This window comes from Thamnophis sirtalis, unplaced genomic scaffold (genome assembly GCF_051295495.1).
Source record: "Thamnophis sirtalis isolate CommonGarterSnake01/CBP01778 unplaced genomic scaffold, rThaSir2_p1.2 scaffold_1, whole genome shotgun sequence".
NCBI classification, from domain to species: Eukaryota; Metazoa; Chordata; class Lepidosauria; order Squamata; family Natricidae; genus Thamnophis; species Thamnophis sirtalis.
The window spans coordinates 39,701,902-39,720,221 of record NW_028261381.1 but is presented as its reverse complement, the minus strand read 5'-3'; the positions used below and the strand labels follow the sequence as shown (position 1 = coordinate 39,720,221).

Genomic DNA, 18,320 nt, shown 5'->3' with positions numbered 1-18,320 from the left:
GTCTGGGGGCCGTTCTGAGCCACGTCCTTCCCAATGGCTCGGAGGCCCCCATGGCTTTTTATTCCCGGACACTCTCCTCAGCTGAGAGGAACTACAGCCAGATTGACAAGGAGGCTCCGGCTGCAGTGTCCGGGATTAAAAAATTCCATGATTATTTGTATGGTCGGCGCTTTACTCTCTAAACCGACCACAAGCCTCTCCTTGGGCTTCTGGCCGGTGATAGGCCGACCCCACCTATCCTGTCTCCCAGGATGATGCGCTAGATGGAGTTTCTCGCAGCATACTCCTACATGCTGCGATACCATACTGGCAAGCAGCTGGGGCACGCCGATGCCCTTAGCTGCTGCCTTCTCCCCTACACTGACCCACAACCAGTCCCATGTCTCTCGGTCCTCTCCATTGCGGAGTTGGACCACCCTCTCTCAGCCACTCTGAAGCCAACTCTGTCCTTTGTCAGGTGATGGCATGGGTCCTGAGGGGCTGGCCTACAGGGGGAGTCCCTCAGTAGTTCCACCCCTTTAAGACACGTCAGATGGAGCTGTCTGCTGTGGGGTGACCGAGTTGTCATTCCTCCCTCTCTCCGCCCCAAGTCCTCTCCTGTCTCCATGCAGACTACACCAGGGTTGCGTGCATGAAGGCGCTAGCCTGGAGTTATGTCTGGTGGCCCTGCCTGGATGATGAGATTGAGGGCTTGGTGGGGAGGTGTGTGCCCTGCCAGGTGTCCCACCCTGCTCTCCCCTCCTCCTCCTCTTGGGAGTGGGAGTTGCCTAGGGGCCCCTGATCTTGCCTGCATCTCGATTTTGCGGGTCCCTTTCACGGCCAGGTATTCCTGGTGGTCGTGAATGTCTACTCTTGCTGGGTGGGGTTGGTCCTCATGTCCTCCACCATTGCCGAGAGTACGGTGTGGGCCTTGCGGCAACTTTTCGCCACCCACGGCTTGCCGGAGTTCGTAGTGTCCGACAACGGCCCACAGTTCTCATCCACGACATTCCAGGCATTCCTGGCCGCCCAGGGGATCGGCCACGCACCAGTGGCCCCTTACCATCTGGCCAGCAATGGCCGGGCAGAGAGGGCGGTCCGATCGGCCAAGGAGGCTTTGGGCCTCACACGGAAAAGTCCCATGGAGCTACTGTTGTGCCAGCGCCTGCGGACTACCCTGGATAGATTGCACCCTCTTTATTCAGGGGAACAGCCTGGCAACCTGGGGCCCCTTCCCGTTCCTTCTGGGTGGGTGACTTGGTCTGGGCCAGAAACTATACCGGGGACCCTCGGTGGGTGCCTGCCACCGTCACCGAAATAACTGGCCCCTGTTCCTACAAGGTCCACCTACCCGATGGCATCGAGTGGCAGTGCCATGTTGACTAACTAATGTGGACTAATGTGGATCTGTATAAATAGCTGTCAAGCAGTACAGAGTCCCGATCTACCGCTAACCTGTCTACTGTTAAGAACTGTTCTAATAAAGTGCTGTTAACTTACCTCAGGAGCCTCCTGCCTCGTTCCTTCATACATAACATGAGTACAGCAGGCATGTCCTGGAGAAAAAAAAGTGCTGTAGTTTCCCCGTCCTTTCCTTGACTTTAAATCATTAACCAAATCATCCAAGGTTGATTTTGTTCTTTAGATTGGAATGGGTGAAGTCTCTCACCAAAGCCTGTCTAGAATGGAGGGTTTTCTAATATATTTGTCAGAACTGGTTAGAGGTTCTATTAACATTTATATTCCCTCATCTTCCTGTTCTTGCTTATAGCTAGATGTTGATTGTGTGATATGGTACAATTTCAAAAGTTTATCTGTCAAAAGGAAGACCTTTGCCTGAACCCTTTTTTCTGTGAATGTAAGAAAGGTGATAAGAAATGTAAAGTGAATATAAGAAAGGATATTTGATAGGAATAGAGATGTTTCACTTTTAGAAGCTGTAATGGGGAGAAATTTCATTCCACGTGTGGATCTCTTTGCTTTCAAACAAGAAGTCTTGCAAAAATCAAGATTACAAAACAAGTGTTTGTCACTTTGCAAGTATTGGAACTTCCTTTTCAGATATTGCATAAAATTCCACAAACAGGGGAAAAGAAACCTCTTTTTAGAAAGAAAATGGAGATCCTTCACAAAATTTTGTAGTTGAAAGAATTTACAAAGAGTTAAAATCTGGAATCTGAACTGCCCCTAATTTTTAAACAGCAGAAAGAGCCAAATGGCTCTGGATTTATTTATTTATTACCTCTTCTGAAAAGATTTACATGCTAATACTTCAGAGGTGAACTCGGCTGCCAGTCATATCCCTTCCCCTTTCCCCATCCTCTGCTACTAAACGAACTGATTGGTATGAGCCTCCCTTGGTTAATTTTCCTCTGTAATAGCTGCAACTTGCAGCTGAGGCCATATGATGTTGCAAAATTATTTATGCAATGTTAGTCACTTGTTTTGGATTCTATCTCTTTTTTCAGCTCATGGCAAAAAAAGCCAGAGCTCCCAAACTATATGAGGAGCTCACCAAAAAAACAACACAGGAAGACAAGCATGTAGTCTTGCCTTCCCGCATCAGAGCCATGCAAATATTGATTAGCTGTTATCCGGATAAGATGGATCCTTATGAAGAGTAGAGGAAGTAAGAGACTGCAGAGCGAGTGTGTTCCTGTTGCTGTCATTATCGTCATGTTCAAATGCAAAATTAATCACAGCATAGTTCAGAAATATGTGGTTTTAATTATTCTTCCCATAGTTAGCTGAAGAGGAATGCATAGTTCAGAAGAGCTGGCATGACACTTGGAAAATAGGAGGAAAAGTCCTTCCAGTTCAGCTCAATGACTGATGAAACATTCATTTCCTTAACGTTCTAATTTAAAACTATCACTTGCTAGTGACACATTTGCATGTAGCACTTAAAAAACAACAGCAAAACACACACACACACACACACACACACACATCACCAGCCCAAATCCAGTAATTGAGATCTAACATTCTTCAGCTACCGTATAAAGCATATTTATAGCAATATATTTGAAAATAGTATAATATATTAACAGAGTTGTACCTTTCAAAAAGTTTAAAAGTTAAGTATATTTAATGATGCCTAACATATTTTATTGGCTGTGTTTAACAAAAGGCACTAGGCTGCAGTTGTTTTTGACAAGCATGAAAACATCACAGCATGAAACTGCAAAAGGAATTATGTAGAGAAATTACAAGTGATCCATCTCTCAGTGAATTATCCACCTCAATAGCCTGCAGAACTCAGCTACCAATTAACACCTACTTTATTACATGTTGGGATGTACTTAATAACTTTCATGTGTTTATGCACTATTACCTTGACTGATGCCTCTTGTACAATTAGGCATAATTGGCATATCAATATGCAAAAGTTAAAAGGATTAACCCTCTTAAAACTAATGAGCATTTCTGCATCCAGCTGCTAAATGAGACAAAATTAGCATTTTTCACTTTTGGGCAGGATTTTATCATGCAGTTTCTCACTGTTGGTACCACCTTGTTACATAACTTTTTGGTTTGGGTAGAGAAGTTGGATGGGGCAGGTGGTGAAAAATAAGGGTGGGTGGGTGGGTGGAAGGACACCAAAAATGCTCCTTAAAAGTTGCATCATCCAAAACATTTTGCATAAGCAACTACAACTGAGTGTCTTTTGGAAAAGTTGTGTTTTCTTAGCAGCTAATTATAGACACACAGAGTATGTCATTTCTCCATGCAAACTTGGCTCTGATGAAATGGACTGAAAGCTTGCCATACTAATTTCCCCATTCTTCTAGTTTTTTAAATCTCTCTTTCTCTCTTGTGCACACTCTTTTTCCTGTGCAAAGTTTTCTAACTAGATATTGACAGAATGAAAAACATGTTGGCATATTTGGTTGAGTGAGTCTGTTAAATGGCTGGTAAAAGGCAAAAAAAGGGAAAGACCAAAATCTGAAGCAAAAAAAAAAATCCCAATATTTCAGTCATGGTGCTGAGGAAATTACAAGGATGTAGATGGAAACCGTTTATATTGAAGTCATGATGGATTGTAACGGAGCAGAAGAGAAAAGTGTGATTCAAAAGCAATCTCATTAGGGACTTCTGGGGAAGAAATAGTGAAGACAGCTCCGCTAAAAGCTGAGTTAATGAATGCAGCAATATGAAGAGCTGGTGAGTAGACTGGCTCTCTGTAATTCCTCTTCAGACAAGGAGAGGGCTTAAGATTGCCCACAAGCACTCCATACAGTTGCTTCTCATGAGGACATTGCAAGAGAGTGGTCTCCAGTTCTGGTTGATGTGAGAGTAGAGACCTCTGCTTAAACTGTGGTCAGCCCACTTATGGTCACAGGATTCACATACTATCCTTTCTAATCACATTTAGAAATTGCTGGTGGTTGTTTTCCAGTGATTGGCAAGTTTTAGGGCACTAGGTGGGTTTCTTTCAATCCTTACTGGAAGAAGTTTTAAATGCAAGTCTCTTTTTTGAATAAATAGAAAAAGGATGGATAGAACATTGAATCTGGAAAGGTACAACTAGGGCTCCAAATAGAGTTGAAGTAAGATTTTGAAATTAGTTCTAAGAATCCTTCCTCTGGGAAAATGTGGTTGCTTTGAATTCTTAAAAAAAAAGCATAATAGGGAATTTGAAGATTGGACATGAGAGGAAAATAAAAGTAACTAAAAGTTACAATAAAGGAAAAGGGCATTTAAATTTAACTAACACAAAATGAAGTAAAATTCTTTAACATTGGACATATGTTAAAGGATATTTGTGAAAAATGGAGCCATAAATTTATTATAAGGATGCCTACCATTATAGATATAGTGTGTTTAAAAGATGTTATGGAAGAAGAACAAATTTAACAGAAAAGACACAATGATATGAAAGTGGATTTAAAAATGACAAGCTAAAAGAATAATATGGAAAAAGATGCTATACTGATTATACAAATGAAACTCACTAATGTGTTAATAATTAAAATTAAAAAAACAAAACAAAAGGGTAACCTGAATAGTTTTCTTATATAGGATTTACGGGGGGGGGGGGGGGAAAGACTTGTTAAAGTTTTCGAGAATTTTGTGAGAAAAAAAATGAAAATAAATCAAGTTCTACCGGTAGCACATTATTTAAAGGGATAGAAATTCAAGATTGTTAAATGTAAAAAAAAGAGAATACAAAATTTGGCTTATTTAATCAAGATGAAAATAAATATAATATTAATGGACTTTTACTGACCATGAGTGAATGAGGTTTTAAGGATTTGTTTACAGATAAAAAGGTTAAATATGGAAAGAAGACATCATCTGTTGTGTTTTAAGAGAAAATAATGTTACTAAAATTATTCATAATTACTGTGATGAAAAGAGCAAATCCATTTCTTTATATATATTTTTCTTTACTATTTTTTCTTTCTTTTCAATTTTTATTTCTTTTTTACACTTTTTAATTGTAATGTTTAATAAAAATTATTATAGAGAATGAGGAATCTCATTAAACTTTTGCCTTTAAAAATATAATCTAGATTTTTTTTCTCTTCCCCACATTTTTAAAGTAAATTCTATTCAATGCATTTTAAGGGTTCACATCATGAAGTATAGTTGGGAGATCCCTGTATATTTGGCTAAAATGGAAATATAATTCATAGGCAGCGTAATCTAACAGGAAACAAAATAAAAGGAGTTGAAATTTTCTCTAACTTGTTCATAATAAAATATAGAGAGCTTTCTTTTAGATTTTTTTTTTTTTGTATTTTCTGCTGAATTCAATAGGACTTCTGAATAATCATTCTGGAACTAAATTTTTTATAAATTTGCATGATAGTGGTAATTCCACTTGGAAAAAAATAGGCAACATGTTCTGCTTCAGGAGAGACATTGATATTGATATTAATTATTTTTATATATGCATTCTTCAGGATTTTATTTTATAATCAGAAGAACACTGCTGTTACTATAGATGGAGGGCAGAGAGAAGATTTGATGAGGGCCAGTTCTACAGCAACTGCTCAAAGTCTATTACATTATTTTCTAAGTTATTCAAATTTATTGAAAAGTACAAAATATGTTAATTGTAGCATTGAAATATTCAATTAATAATATTTAAATGTAGTATCATTTCTTAGAATATTTGTAACAGTGAAGAATTTTACGAGTGTAATGAGTTAGCCATTTTTTCTTTAATGTGATTTTTAAAAAGTATTAATCCTTACAAAACCATGGGGCTATACATCAGAAGAGATTTTATTTTATTATCTAATGCAAAGAGGAATATTGCTTGTAACACAATTGTTTCTGCAATTGCTGCATATACATTAAATTGAGAACGTATTTTCTTTAGTTATAGTTGAGAGTGTATATGAGTAAATAATGTGTAAAATTGAACTCAAATAAATATAAATAATCCAGGTGAAAATAATAAATAAATCAATAAACAGTGTAATCAATCAACCAGAAGTTCTTTCAGTGAAAACTCTGGTTATTTTCCATTGTAGTCATTGTAGTTTATATTAAGCTCGCAGCCTAAGGAGTTCTGACTCTGGGCCAGTTGTTCTTTGCCAGGTCACTGAATTTGTCTAATGCTTTAAAATCTGCTACTCACCGTATCTAAATAAAAGAAGGAGAAATGCAAACCATTGAAATAGTAAGATTATGATGAAGTTCTACCTTGCTCAACAGTAGTAATTGTGTGGACAACCATTTAAATATGAGCCAGCAGTGTGCAGCAGCTGCCAAAAAGCCAACACAGTTCTAGACTACATAAACAGAGAGATAGAATCAAGATCATGTGAAGTGTTAATACCACTTTATGATGCCTTGGTAAGGCCACACTTGGAATACTGCATTCAGTTTTGGTTGCCACAATGTAGAAAAGATGTGGAGACTCTAGAAAGAGTGCAGAGAAGAGCAACAAAGATGATTAGGGGACTGGAGACTAAAACATATGAAGAACGGTTGCAGGAACTGGATATGTCTAGTTTAATGAAAAGAAGGACTAGGGGAGAAATGATAGCAGTGTTCCAATATCTCAGGGGTTGCCACAAAGAAGAGGGAGTCAAACTATTCTCCAAGGCACCTGAGTGTAGAACAAGAAGCAATGGGTGAAAACTAATCAAGGATGTTGAATACTAGCGCGGGAAATACAAGCGCGGGAATAAAGGACTCCCTTCTGATTGGTTCCCGGGCGGAGCCGGTTCAATCCTCACCCTGATTGGTCGAGCTACTCGACGCCCCATTGGCTCCTAGTTCAAACCCGGAGGTATAAATGTTTGGCGCGAACCACGCCACGTTGAATCGTAGTCACTCTGTTCTAAATAAAGGTTGCTGTTTTGCATACCCGCTTGTCGCGTCCTTTCCCTTCGCTCCAAGATGCAAAACTGGCGACGAAGGTGGGATTCCGATTCCCGCGACCACGGAGGAGAACAAGCCAGCTGCCACCGCGTCTGAACCAGCACGAACGCTATCCTCAGGCTGAGAACTCCGGCAGCGAACGCAAAATTTTCTCCGCCCTCTTCCTCCCCCTCTCCGGCTCCACACCACGATGGCATCAGCGCTTCCTCCTTTCGCGCCATTCGGATCCGCCGGAGAATCATGGGACGGCTTCATGGAGCGCTTCGAGTGCTACTTGATCGCATCAAGGAACCAGGCACAGACCGACGAGGAGAAATGCAGCTTCTTCTTGTCCTGCTGTGAGCCTTCCATGTTCGCCTCTGCGAGAGCCCTGGCCGCCCCGAGGCCAGCCTACAAACTTGGGTGGGACGAGCTGATGTCCAGGCTGAGGAACCACTACGCTCCCTCACCCTCTCTAATCGCACGCCGCTTCACCTTCCGCCGCCGAGTGCAGAAGCCCAACGAATCCATCAGCCAGTTTCTAGAGGCTTTGCGCACAGTGGCCGCCCAGTGCGATTTTGCAGACCTGGAGGAGAACCTCGTGGAGCAGTTTGTATGCGGGGTCCGCGACGTGCATTTGCGCAGCCGCATGCTCCGGAACCACAAAATCACCTTGGTGCAAGCCGTGGAGACCGCGCGAGCAGCGGAGCTCTCCGAACAATCCACGGCCGACATCGAACGCCTCCAGCTGAAAACCCCCGCGCAAACCGCCGCGGGGCCTTCCACCCAGACGAACCTCGTCGACGACCTCTCTCCTGCTGAAGACGAGGAGGAGGAAACCGTCGGACAAATGAGGACGCAGCCGAAGCGGAGGCCACACCAGCAACCACCGACGCCCGCTCAGCCAGCCTCAAACGCACCTTGCCGCGGATGCGGCGGCCGCCACAGCCGCGCATCCTGCCCGTTCCGTTCCGCCGTCTGCCGCCGCTGCCGAGGAGAAGGACACCTCGCCAGGGTCTGCCGGGCTCTCGTGCCAGCCCCATCGTTTATGCAGCCCAGCGACCAGCGCCAGGCACCGCAACGCCGCCAACAGCCACGTCCTGCGAGGCGAGCTGAGGACTGCCACTCAACCTACCAGCCCTCCAGCGCCGACTGCGTGGTCTACCAGGCTTCCCACGTTCCCGCCGGCGATCGCAAAATCAGCACCGCCGTCCGACTCGAAGGTCAGCTTTGTCGAATGGAGGTGGACTCCGGGTCTTCCCGTTCTCTCCTATCTTGGGCCCTGTTTTCCCACCTTTGTCCCGGGGTTCCCCAGAGCCGATTGCGCCCCGTCGGGGTCTCCCTCCTAGACTACCAGGGAAATGGGATTCCCACGGCAGGAATATTCCACATCCAGGTGGAATACGGAGACTTTAAGGGGAAACTCCCAGTTCTAATCGTCAGGAACGATCTGCCCGCTCTCCTTGGGTTGGATTGGTTTCCCGCCTTGGGCCTCACCATAGAGGGGGTGCACAGGGTAGTCCCCCTCACCGTAGATAGCGTTCTAGATGAGTTCGCAGATGTGTTCGATGGGAAATTGGGCTGTTATAAGGGCACCCCCATTTCTCTCTGCCTCGATCCCCAGGTCGCTCCCATTAGGCTGAAGGCACGCAGGGTCCCCTTCGCATTGAGAGCAAAGGTAGACGCTGAACTTGATAAGCTTATTGAGCAGGGAGTCATCGAGCCCGTAGATCACGCCCGTTGGGAAACCCCCATAGTCCTCCCGGTCAAACCCGATGGATCGGTGAGAATATGTGCCGACTATAAGTCGACCATCAATTTGGCCCTGCAGGCAAACCCATATCCGGTTCCCGTAGTGCAACACCTACTCCACTCCTTAGGGCAAGGCCGCATTTTCGCCAAGCTAGATATGGCACAGGCCTACCAGCAGCTTCCCGTAGACGACGATGCGGCTACAGCCCAGACCATCGTCACCCACCGCGGGGCCTTCCGTTGCCGCCGCCTCCAATTCGGCGTTTCGGTTGCCCCGGGGATTTTTCAGAGCCTCATGGAGCGGTTGCTCCACGGGCTCCCAGGCGTCGTTCCCTACTTCGACGACGTCCTGGTCGCAGCCCCCAGCCATTCGGAACTCCTGAAAATACTGCGGGAGGTTCTCACACGTTTTAGGGAGGCAGGACTGAAACTAAAGCGCAGCAAATGCGAAATTGCTGTTCCCAAAGTAGAATTCTTGGGGTTCCTCATCGATGCCCAAGGCATCCACCCCACTCCTTCCAAAGTTGCCGCCATCAAAAACGCACCTGCACCCACCTCTAGGGCGGAATTGCAGGCGTTCCTGGGGCTTTTAAACTTTTACGCCCCTTTTATTCCCCACAAGGCGTCGCTAGCTGAGCCGCTACACCGACTGCTTGACCGGTCAGCGGCCTGGCAATGGGGTAGCCGTGAAGCGCACGCGTTCGCGGCTATAAAGGACATTTTGACCTCGTCGGCAGTCCTAATTCAATATAGCGATAGGATGCCCCTAGTTCTGACTTGCGACGCCTCTCCCTATGGCATAGGGGCGGTCCTGAGCCATGCCCTCCCGAACGGCTCAGAGGCCCCCATAGCTTTCTATTCCCGGACACTCTCCTCCACGGAGCGGAACTACAGCCAAATCGATAAAGAAGCCCTGGCTGCAGTGTCCGGCATTAAGCGGTTCCATGACTACCTCTATGGTAGGAATTTCACCCTTGTCACGGATCACAAGCCGCTCCTGGGGCTACTGGCAGGCGACAAGCCAACCCCCCCATTTTGTCTCCCCGCATGACACGCTGGACGGAGTTCCTAACGGCGTATTCGTATACGCTGTTATACCGTCCGGGTAAGCAGCTAGGGCACGCAGACGCCCTGAGCCATTGCCCTTTACCAGAGACGGACACAGCCCACGTGCCCGCTCTCTCTATTTTGTCCATCGCCGAATCCGACCTCCCCGTCTCTGCCGCGGACGTCGCAGCTTGCACAAAGGCTGACCCCGTCCTATCCCAAGTAGCTTCATGGGTTTTGAGGGGTTGGCCCGCGGAAAAGGTAGCGGAAGGATTCCGACCATTTAAAGCACGACAAGCCGAACTCGCCCTTCACGGGGGTTGTCTTGTCTGGGGGGATAGGGTAGTGATCCCCACAGCCCTGCGGGCACGAATCCTGCCCGCACTCCACAAACACCACCCAGGCATAGCGCGAATGAAAGCCTTAGCCCGTAGCTATGTGTGGTGGCCCTTGCTAGATTCGGAAATTGCAGACTACGTAGGCCGATGCAGGATCTGCCAAAACTCTAGACCGAATCCCCCCACAGCCGCCCCTCGAGAGTGGGAAATCCCTAGAGGCCCATGGTCCCGTTTACACATTGACTTTGCCGGCCCCTTCCACGGCCGAAACTTCATGATAGTAGTCGATGCTTACTCCAAGTGGGTGGAGCTGGTAATCATGACCTCCACCACAGCAGAGAGTACAGTGAGGGCCCTTCGTAAGATGTTCGCCACCCATGGGTTACCGGATGTGATAGTCTCAGATAATGGGCCCCAGTTTACCTCCACCACGTTCCAAGAATTCCTGGCCGAACAAGGAATCAGACACGCAGCCACAGCCCCTTATCACCCAGCTAGTAACGGCCGGGCGGAGCGCGCAGTTCGCTCGGCCAAAGAAGCTTTGGGCCGCATGGACCAGGGCGACTGGCAAGAAAGAGTGGCAGCTTACCTCTTGAGCCAGCACTCCATACCCTGCCCAACGACTAATAAAAGTCCTGCGGAGCTCTTGATGGGTAGGAGATTGCGAACCCCCCTAGACAGGCTCCATCCACTTTACGCAGGGGATCTGCCGAGCAACCTGGGGGCCCTCCCTTCCCACGCGTTTAAGTTAGGGGATCCTGTATGGGCCCGCTCCTTTTCTGGGGATCCACGGTGGGTTCCCGCAACCATCACAGCTCTGACGGGCCCCTGTTCCTTCAGGGTCGGCCTGGCCGACGGAACACAATGGAGGCGCCACGTGGACCAGTTAAGGCGACGCCTCCCCGCGGAAACAGACGGCCCGAGCCTCTCAGACACCCGCTCTCAGCATGAGCCACCCTCGATGACCCTTCCCCCAACGGACCGCCTCCACCCGGGAAACGGGGGACAAGCCGATGCGAACTTTTCGGACAAACGCGCCTCACCCGGCTACTCCCTTCCTCGAAGCCCCTATCGAGACTCTGAATCTACACCCCAACCAGACTGCACGAGGCCACTGTCGGACACTCCTGTTGCCACGGAGACGCCACCCCGGACAAATGGACATCGGGCACAGGGCCCGGGGCCAGCGCCATCTCACGGGGCCGCGTCGCAGATTCACCGCCCCGCCACGGACACACCTCCGCCGGCGGTTCCCCCCCCGACGACAACCGCCGGGGAGCCACGAAGGTCGGGACGAGAACGTCACCGTCCCACCTACTTACAAGACTATGTTTGCCCTTCCTAAAGGAACTCTTTGACTAGGGGGGGAGGGGTGTTGAATACTAGCGCGGGAAATACAAGCGCGGGAATAAAGGACTCCCTTCTGATTGGTTCCCGGGCGGAGCCGGTTCAATCCTCACCCTGATTGGTCGAGCTACTCGACGCCCCATTGGCTCCTAGTTCAAACCCGGAGGTATAAATGTTTGGCGCGAACCACGCCACGTTGAATCGTAGTCACTCTGTTCTAAATAAAGGTTGCTGTTTTGCATACCCGCTTGTCGCGTCCTTTCCCTTCGCTCCAAGATGCAAAAAAGGAGATAAGTAACTTAGAACTGAGGAGAAATTTCCTGACAGTTAGAACAATTAATCAGTGGAACAGCTTGCCTCCAGAAGTTGTGAATGCCCCAACACTGGAAGTCTTTAAGAAGATGTTGGATAGCCATTTGTCTGAAATGGTATGGAGTTTCCTGCCTAGGCAGGGGGTTGGACTAGAAGACCTCCAAGGTCCCTTCCAACTTTGCTATTGTATTGTATTGTGTACAAAAGCAACCATTATCTACTGAAATTCATCTGATATAGTAGAATATAAGGTTTTGTTATATCTGTGTACTTGCTCGTGGCTTCTCTCTTTTGAATGATCAGATATTTGTTTAATGCCGATGCTCTGCTATTTTTGAATTCTGCATGACAAGGAAGATGGAGGTTACACTTTGGAAAGATTTGAACTGCCTCTTGTTGAACTGGAATTTCTAGCTGGCAACAGGGAGCAGAAATATGCTAAAAATCTCTTTGTGGCCTGGTCTCCCTTCCAGTACAGTAGTAAATACCCATATCACTGTAACAACTTTAGGACAGATGAACTGATGTGAATGTGTCCACAGCACAGATTTTAAGGCTGACCATGAAGACCATTAAGCAAGATCTATTTCTGGATCTCCTGTGATTTCTTGGTATCCATGCATATTCAGTTTTCAACTCTTCAGCCTCAAAGAGATGTATTTGGTTTCATTCAATGCAAATTCAGAGCATGAACTGTTTTGTTTTTTGGCACATAGATTAAAAATTATAGTCTGTTTAGTCATTCCAAAATGTAAGTGGATTAGAGTTCTTTTCAATTAGATGAAATAAATTTGATAGTCTTATTTATTGTCCTAATGCTCTATCAAGGAAAGGAAAGGAAAGGAAAGGAAAAGAAAGGAAAAGAAGGGAAAGGAAAGGAAGAGAAAAGGAAGACGAAAGGAAAGTTAATTCCTTTGTTACTTCCTTCTCTTCTTTTTCAGCTTGATTACTTGCCAAAATTAAGAATAACCCAAAAGATTCTTATTTCTAGCCTTTCTGTCAAACCAAACTCTGTATGCCACATAAAACAGTTGTGTTTACTTCACATCAAACTTATAATCAAGACTGAGGCTTTATTTATGGAGATTATCCTAAAGTAGATGCGGATATTTAATTAGGATGACATTAAATCATGATGGATTGATAGGGTTGGCACCATGGGGCAAAGTAATTGCCCATATTGGTTTTGTAAAAGAAAACAAAGGATTTGGGAAACGTACCGTGGACACAGGCTGCTGATTTCACTTATACATCCATATGTGAAAATCATTGATTAGGCAAGAATAGGTGACAGCAACTTGTTTCTTCTATTTCTGCTATGCTAAATGTTCAGATTAAGTGATCTTTTTTGTTGTCAAATCACTCTGCAGTCCTTTAAAAAAATATTTCTAGTTTTATAATCTCATCCATTCCTACCCCCCCCCCCCAAAAAAAAATCCCAACACCTTTATAGTTACATGTACTTTTAGTTAAATATGGGCTATTGCCCTTTTAGAAAGCTCAATTTGATAGAAGAGAGTGCTTTTAAACAATTTATTTTCTTTGTTCATCTGAGGGAAAACTATCTTCCTGCCAATTTCTGTCTTATGGCTCTTTTTCTTGCACTACAAGCCAGTTTTCTCAGACTATGTTTAACACGTTGAATATTGTCTTGAACTGGGCTCTAAGATGACCTTGGGTTTGTGTGTCACATGTCCTGTTACAAATTGGCTGCATCCACAAGAGGAAAAAGAACAACCAAATCCATCACAAAAATGTGAAATTGTATTTATGATTGTTTACAGTTAAACTGGAAATACTATATGGTTCTCAGCAGCTTTATTTCCTCAGAAATAAATTTGTTGATGGATTGATGCACCCAAACCAGTATACAGGTAGTCCTTGACTTAGAACCATTGGTTTAGTGATCATTCAAAGTTACAATGACACTGGAAAAGATGGCTTATGACCATTTTTCACTCTTACAACAGTTGCAGCATCCCTGTGTTCATGTGATCAAAATTCAGACACTTGGCAACTGGTTCATATTTATGATGGTGTAGTGTCCCTGGGCCATGTAACTTGAGGACTACCTGTATATCAAATGAGGTGTTTAAGCATGATAAGGTTTTATTTTCTCCCAGGATGAGAATTATCTGAGGATTTTACCGGCATTTGCAGTGGATCAGAAAGGACAATGAAATTGGTGGCACAATGGTTAGAATGCAGTATTGCAGGCTAGCTCATTTCTCACTGCCAGGAGTTCGATTCTCACTGGCTCAAGGTTGACTCAGCCTTCCAGCCTTCCAAGGTTGGTAAAATGAGGATCCAGATTGTTGGGGCCCATATGCTGACTCTGTAAATTGCTTAGAGAAGACTATAAAGCATTGTGAAATGGTATATAAGTCTAAGTGCTATTGCTGTAATATCTTCTCCCTTACTTCACTGGCTTACCAAATGGGCATATGTATGTGGTATGCTTTGATTAAGATTCACCTTGGTTGAGAAGTTATTTCAACCCATTTATTGATGGGTTTATCCAGCCTTTGGTTCAAGAGAACTCAAGAGTGCATATATAGTGAAGTACGTTGGACTGAATGAGTGACTGGCCCAGTCATCCAGTTAACTTCCTTGGCTGAAAGTGGGTTACAATCTGGGCCTTCCTATCCCTAGTCCAATATCTTAATTACCACACTATGTTCTCCTCACACATATACCGTAAGTAGCATTGTATAATTACAGCAATTATATAAACATTTCAGGAAGGAAAGGTCAGTGCTTATTGCTCTCTGTATCTTCCATATGCATTTTCATGATGGGCCCTGACACGGAGGAAACAGCTTCATGGATGTCTTCTATGGTAAGGCTTAGGCACAGCTGTAATTGTTAATCTAACGATTAGCAGATTATTAAATATATGGAAAGTAATTACTGTGACAGTATTTAATGAATGTATTGAACTCTGAATTGAGCTAAATCAAATCAAGCATTGTTTTTATTGGGGTCTGACCCACTTTATGAATGCAACCCCCCCAGGCACAGATTGTCCAGCACTGTCCTCTAACAAGGTTTTTCATCTCTTCAAACTCAACATACTATTGTTTCTCACCCTAATCCCAAGCAGACAAATCATGTTCTACTCTTCATAGAACCACAGAGTTTATTTGTTGGAAAGGGGATTAAAGGTCTTCTAGACCTATGCTGGCTGGGGAATTCTGGGAGCTGAAGTCCACAAGTCTCAAAATTGTCAAGTTCAGAGACCACTGTCTAGTCTAATGTGCAAGAAGTAATAAAATGATTCCTAAAAGATTGATCACTGAGCCCCTTGTTTGAAAACATCAAGCATGGAACAATCTGCTAGTCTACTAGTGCTCTTCATTTGTTCTACTGTTCAGGAAATTCCTCCTAATTTTCAGCCTAAATTCTTTTTATTTTTGCTTCAATCTTGCTCCATGTTTAGTTCTGAGAGAGCACAAGTCCAGCCCATTTATAGATATCTAGATCTCCCCTTAATCTTTTCTCTTTGTGGAGCTAAATTCATTATTCCTCCCAGGGCTTGGATTTTAGAGCTTTTATCACTATGGTCACTTTTCTCAGAGCCTGCTCCAACTTCTCCAATTCGCTTTTAAAGTACAGTTTAATTAAATTTACAGATGTGGGCTCAGTTTTCAATTTGCCATTAAAAAGACAGCCTAAGAGATCTGAATCAGTTAGTCAACATTTGTGTAAACACTGCTGAGGACCACCCACCTGGTTTTGCAAATGCTTTGAAAAAGTCAGAATCCTCACCCTCAATGTGTGGATTATTAATTTTTGTTGCCTTTTCAAGAGATATACAAGCCTTCAGCTGATACTTGCAATGCCCTGTTGATATAATGTTATGGGGAGGTTTTGTCATTGTTTTCCATTTTCCTGTTATCATGAAGCTTTTTGTTTGCACTGTTTATTGCATGTTTTTCTGACCTCAGAAATCTGTTAAAAAGAAGAATATGGAAAAGTTTCATTTATTATTATTATTTGCAACAACAGAATTGTATCACAGCGGCCAGTTGTTTCGCCAGATTTGGCATTGATTACTAGTCGGGCCCCACCCAGGGGCCTAGGACATCGTAACGTATTTTCGTAATATGCGTGCAGATCCAAGCAGTGCGGCTTTTTGCATTTGACTGATGGTGATTTTGTCAATTTTTAACTGTTTTAAATGTAATTCAAGTGCTTTTGGAATAGCACCCAGTGTGCCAATTACCACTGGAATTACCACTGCTGGTTTGTGCCATAGTCGTTGAATTTCAATTTTTAAGTCCTGGTATTTTGCAATTTTTTCATATTCCTTCTCGTCAACCCTGCTGTCACCTGGTATTGCGATGTCTATGATTGTAACCTTATTTTTCTCAACCAGTGTGATGTCTAGTGTATTATGAGCCAGTATTTTGTCCGTTTGTATGCGAAAATCCCACAAGATCTTGACCATCTGTTTTTCGGTGACTTTTTCAGGCTTATGTTCCCACCAGTTTGTTGCTGTTTTAATATTACAATTTTTGCGCAAATTCCAATGGATCATTTGTGCTACTGAATTGTGCCACAATTTATAATCAGTCTGCATGATTTTTTTACAGCAGCTGAGTATGTGATCAACAGTTTCATCAGCTTTTTTGCAAACTCTGCATTTGGCATCATCAGAGGATTTTTCGATTTTGGCCTTAATGGCATTTGTGCGGATAGCTTGTTCTTGTGCAGCCAGGATTAGTGACTCTGTTTCTTTCTTTAATGTACTTGTTGTTAACCATAACCAAGTTTTTTCACTGTCCACTTTATCTTTTATTTTTTCCAGAAATTGGCCATGCAGTGCTTTGTTATGCCAACTCTCCGTTCTTGATTTTATCGCATCTTTTCTGTACGCTTGTTTCATCTGTTGGACTTTCAACAGATTTTTGTTCTTTACTTCGATTAATAGATGTTCTTGACTTTCTTTTAAATAATCAGCCAGTGCATGTTTTTCTTCTTCAACTATTTGCTTCACTTGTAATAATCCTCTGCCACCTGATTTTCGGGGCAGATATAATCTATCAGTATCACCACGTGGATGTAAACTGTAATGCATTGTCATTAGCTTCCTGTTTTTTTGGTCCAAAATGTCCAGATCAGCTTGTGTCCAGTTAACTATACCAGCTGTGTATCTTATAACTGGTATTGCCCAGGTATTTATGGCCTTGATTGTATTTCCACCATTCAATTTAGATTTCAAAATTTTCCTAACTCTGTTGGTGTACTCTCCCCTGACAATAGTTTTTACTTCTCCATGCTTGATATTATCCAACTGCAGAATGCCTAAATATTTGTAGGCTTCATTTTCGTTGCATTTAATTAGTTGGCCATTTATTATTATTATTATTATTATTATTATTATTATTATTATTATTATTATTATCATCATCATCATCATCATCATCATCATTATGTTAATCTTTGGTGAGATTCACAGCCTTTGGGGCTGGTTGGTAGCTCAACAGCTCGAGTCCTATATTTTATTTATTAAACATGAAACTCAGTCAACTGAACATTCAAAAAATGCATCACAAATACCATTGACTGGTGCTAATGATTGATATGGGTTGCTGCCACGTCCTAGGTATCAACCAAGTGCCTTCTTAAAATATATGGTGTTCCGAATAGCACAGTTTTTTGCAGTTCCACTGGCGTTATTGCAGGAAGCTGCAATTTGTTGATGTATCTTATAAAATTCTTGGACATGGTACCAAATACCCCAATGACAATGTGTATCACTGTTACAATTTTCATCCACAATTGGGTAGTTTCGATGGCCAGGTCACAGTATTTCATGATTTTTTCCAGTTCTTTTTCTTCGACTCTGGCATCTTGGTACCGCAATGTCAATAAATTGTATGTTTTGGCCCTCTACAACCATGATATCTGGTGTGTTGTGTTCCAAAATTAATAATTCCAATAATAATAATAATTCCAATAATAATAATAATAATAATAATAATAATAATAATAATAATAATAATAAAGCATTGGCAACAAACAAATGCAAGTATTAGAAATAACAACTGAGATGGTCAAAAATCGAGTTAAAAAAGTAAAGAATTGGACATCACCTGGAAAGGACCAATTACATGGTTTCTGGCTCAAATATCTGACCAGTTTACATGCAATATTGGCCAGGCAACTGAATGAAATTTTACAAAAGGGCCAAATTGATGAATGGTTGACAACTGGAAAAAC

General features: G+C 43.6%; 2 protein-coding genes across 2 annotated transcripts in view; both read left to right on the top strand.

Moving 5' to 3' along the window:
• The window catches only part of ARHGAP15 (Rho GTPase activating protein 15), a 464,603-nt gene that overhangs the window by 13,082 nt on the left and 433,201 nt on the right, over window positions 1–18,320 (top strand). The gene's annotated exons all lie outside the window — the stretch shown is intronic.
• On the top strand, window positions 7,094–11,403 carry LOC148049381 (uncharacterized). Its single transcript, XM_087710890.1, has 2 exons — window positions 7,094–8,522; window positions 11,277–11,403. Exons 1-2 carry the CDS (start codon window positions 7,511–7,513, stop codon window positions 11,324–11,326), a joined length of 1,062 nt encoding a protein of 353 aa, XP_087567016.1. The 5' UTR covers window positions 7,094–7,510; the 3' UTR covers window positions 11,327–11,403.

Bases quoted from the DNA above. Each gene is read 5' to 3' on its own strand.
- LOC148049381 (XM_087710890.1), top strand. From the start codon at position 7,511: ATGGCATCAGCGCTTCCTCCTTTCGCGCCATTCGGATCCGCCGGAGAA. The intron at 8,523-11,276 runs GTCAGCTTTGTC...CTGTTCCTTCAG, and splicing joins CACCGCCGTCCGACTCGAAG to GGTCGGCCTGGCCGACGGAA.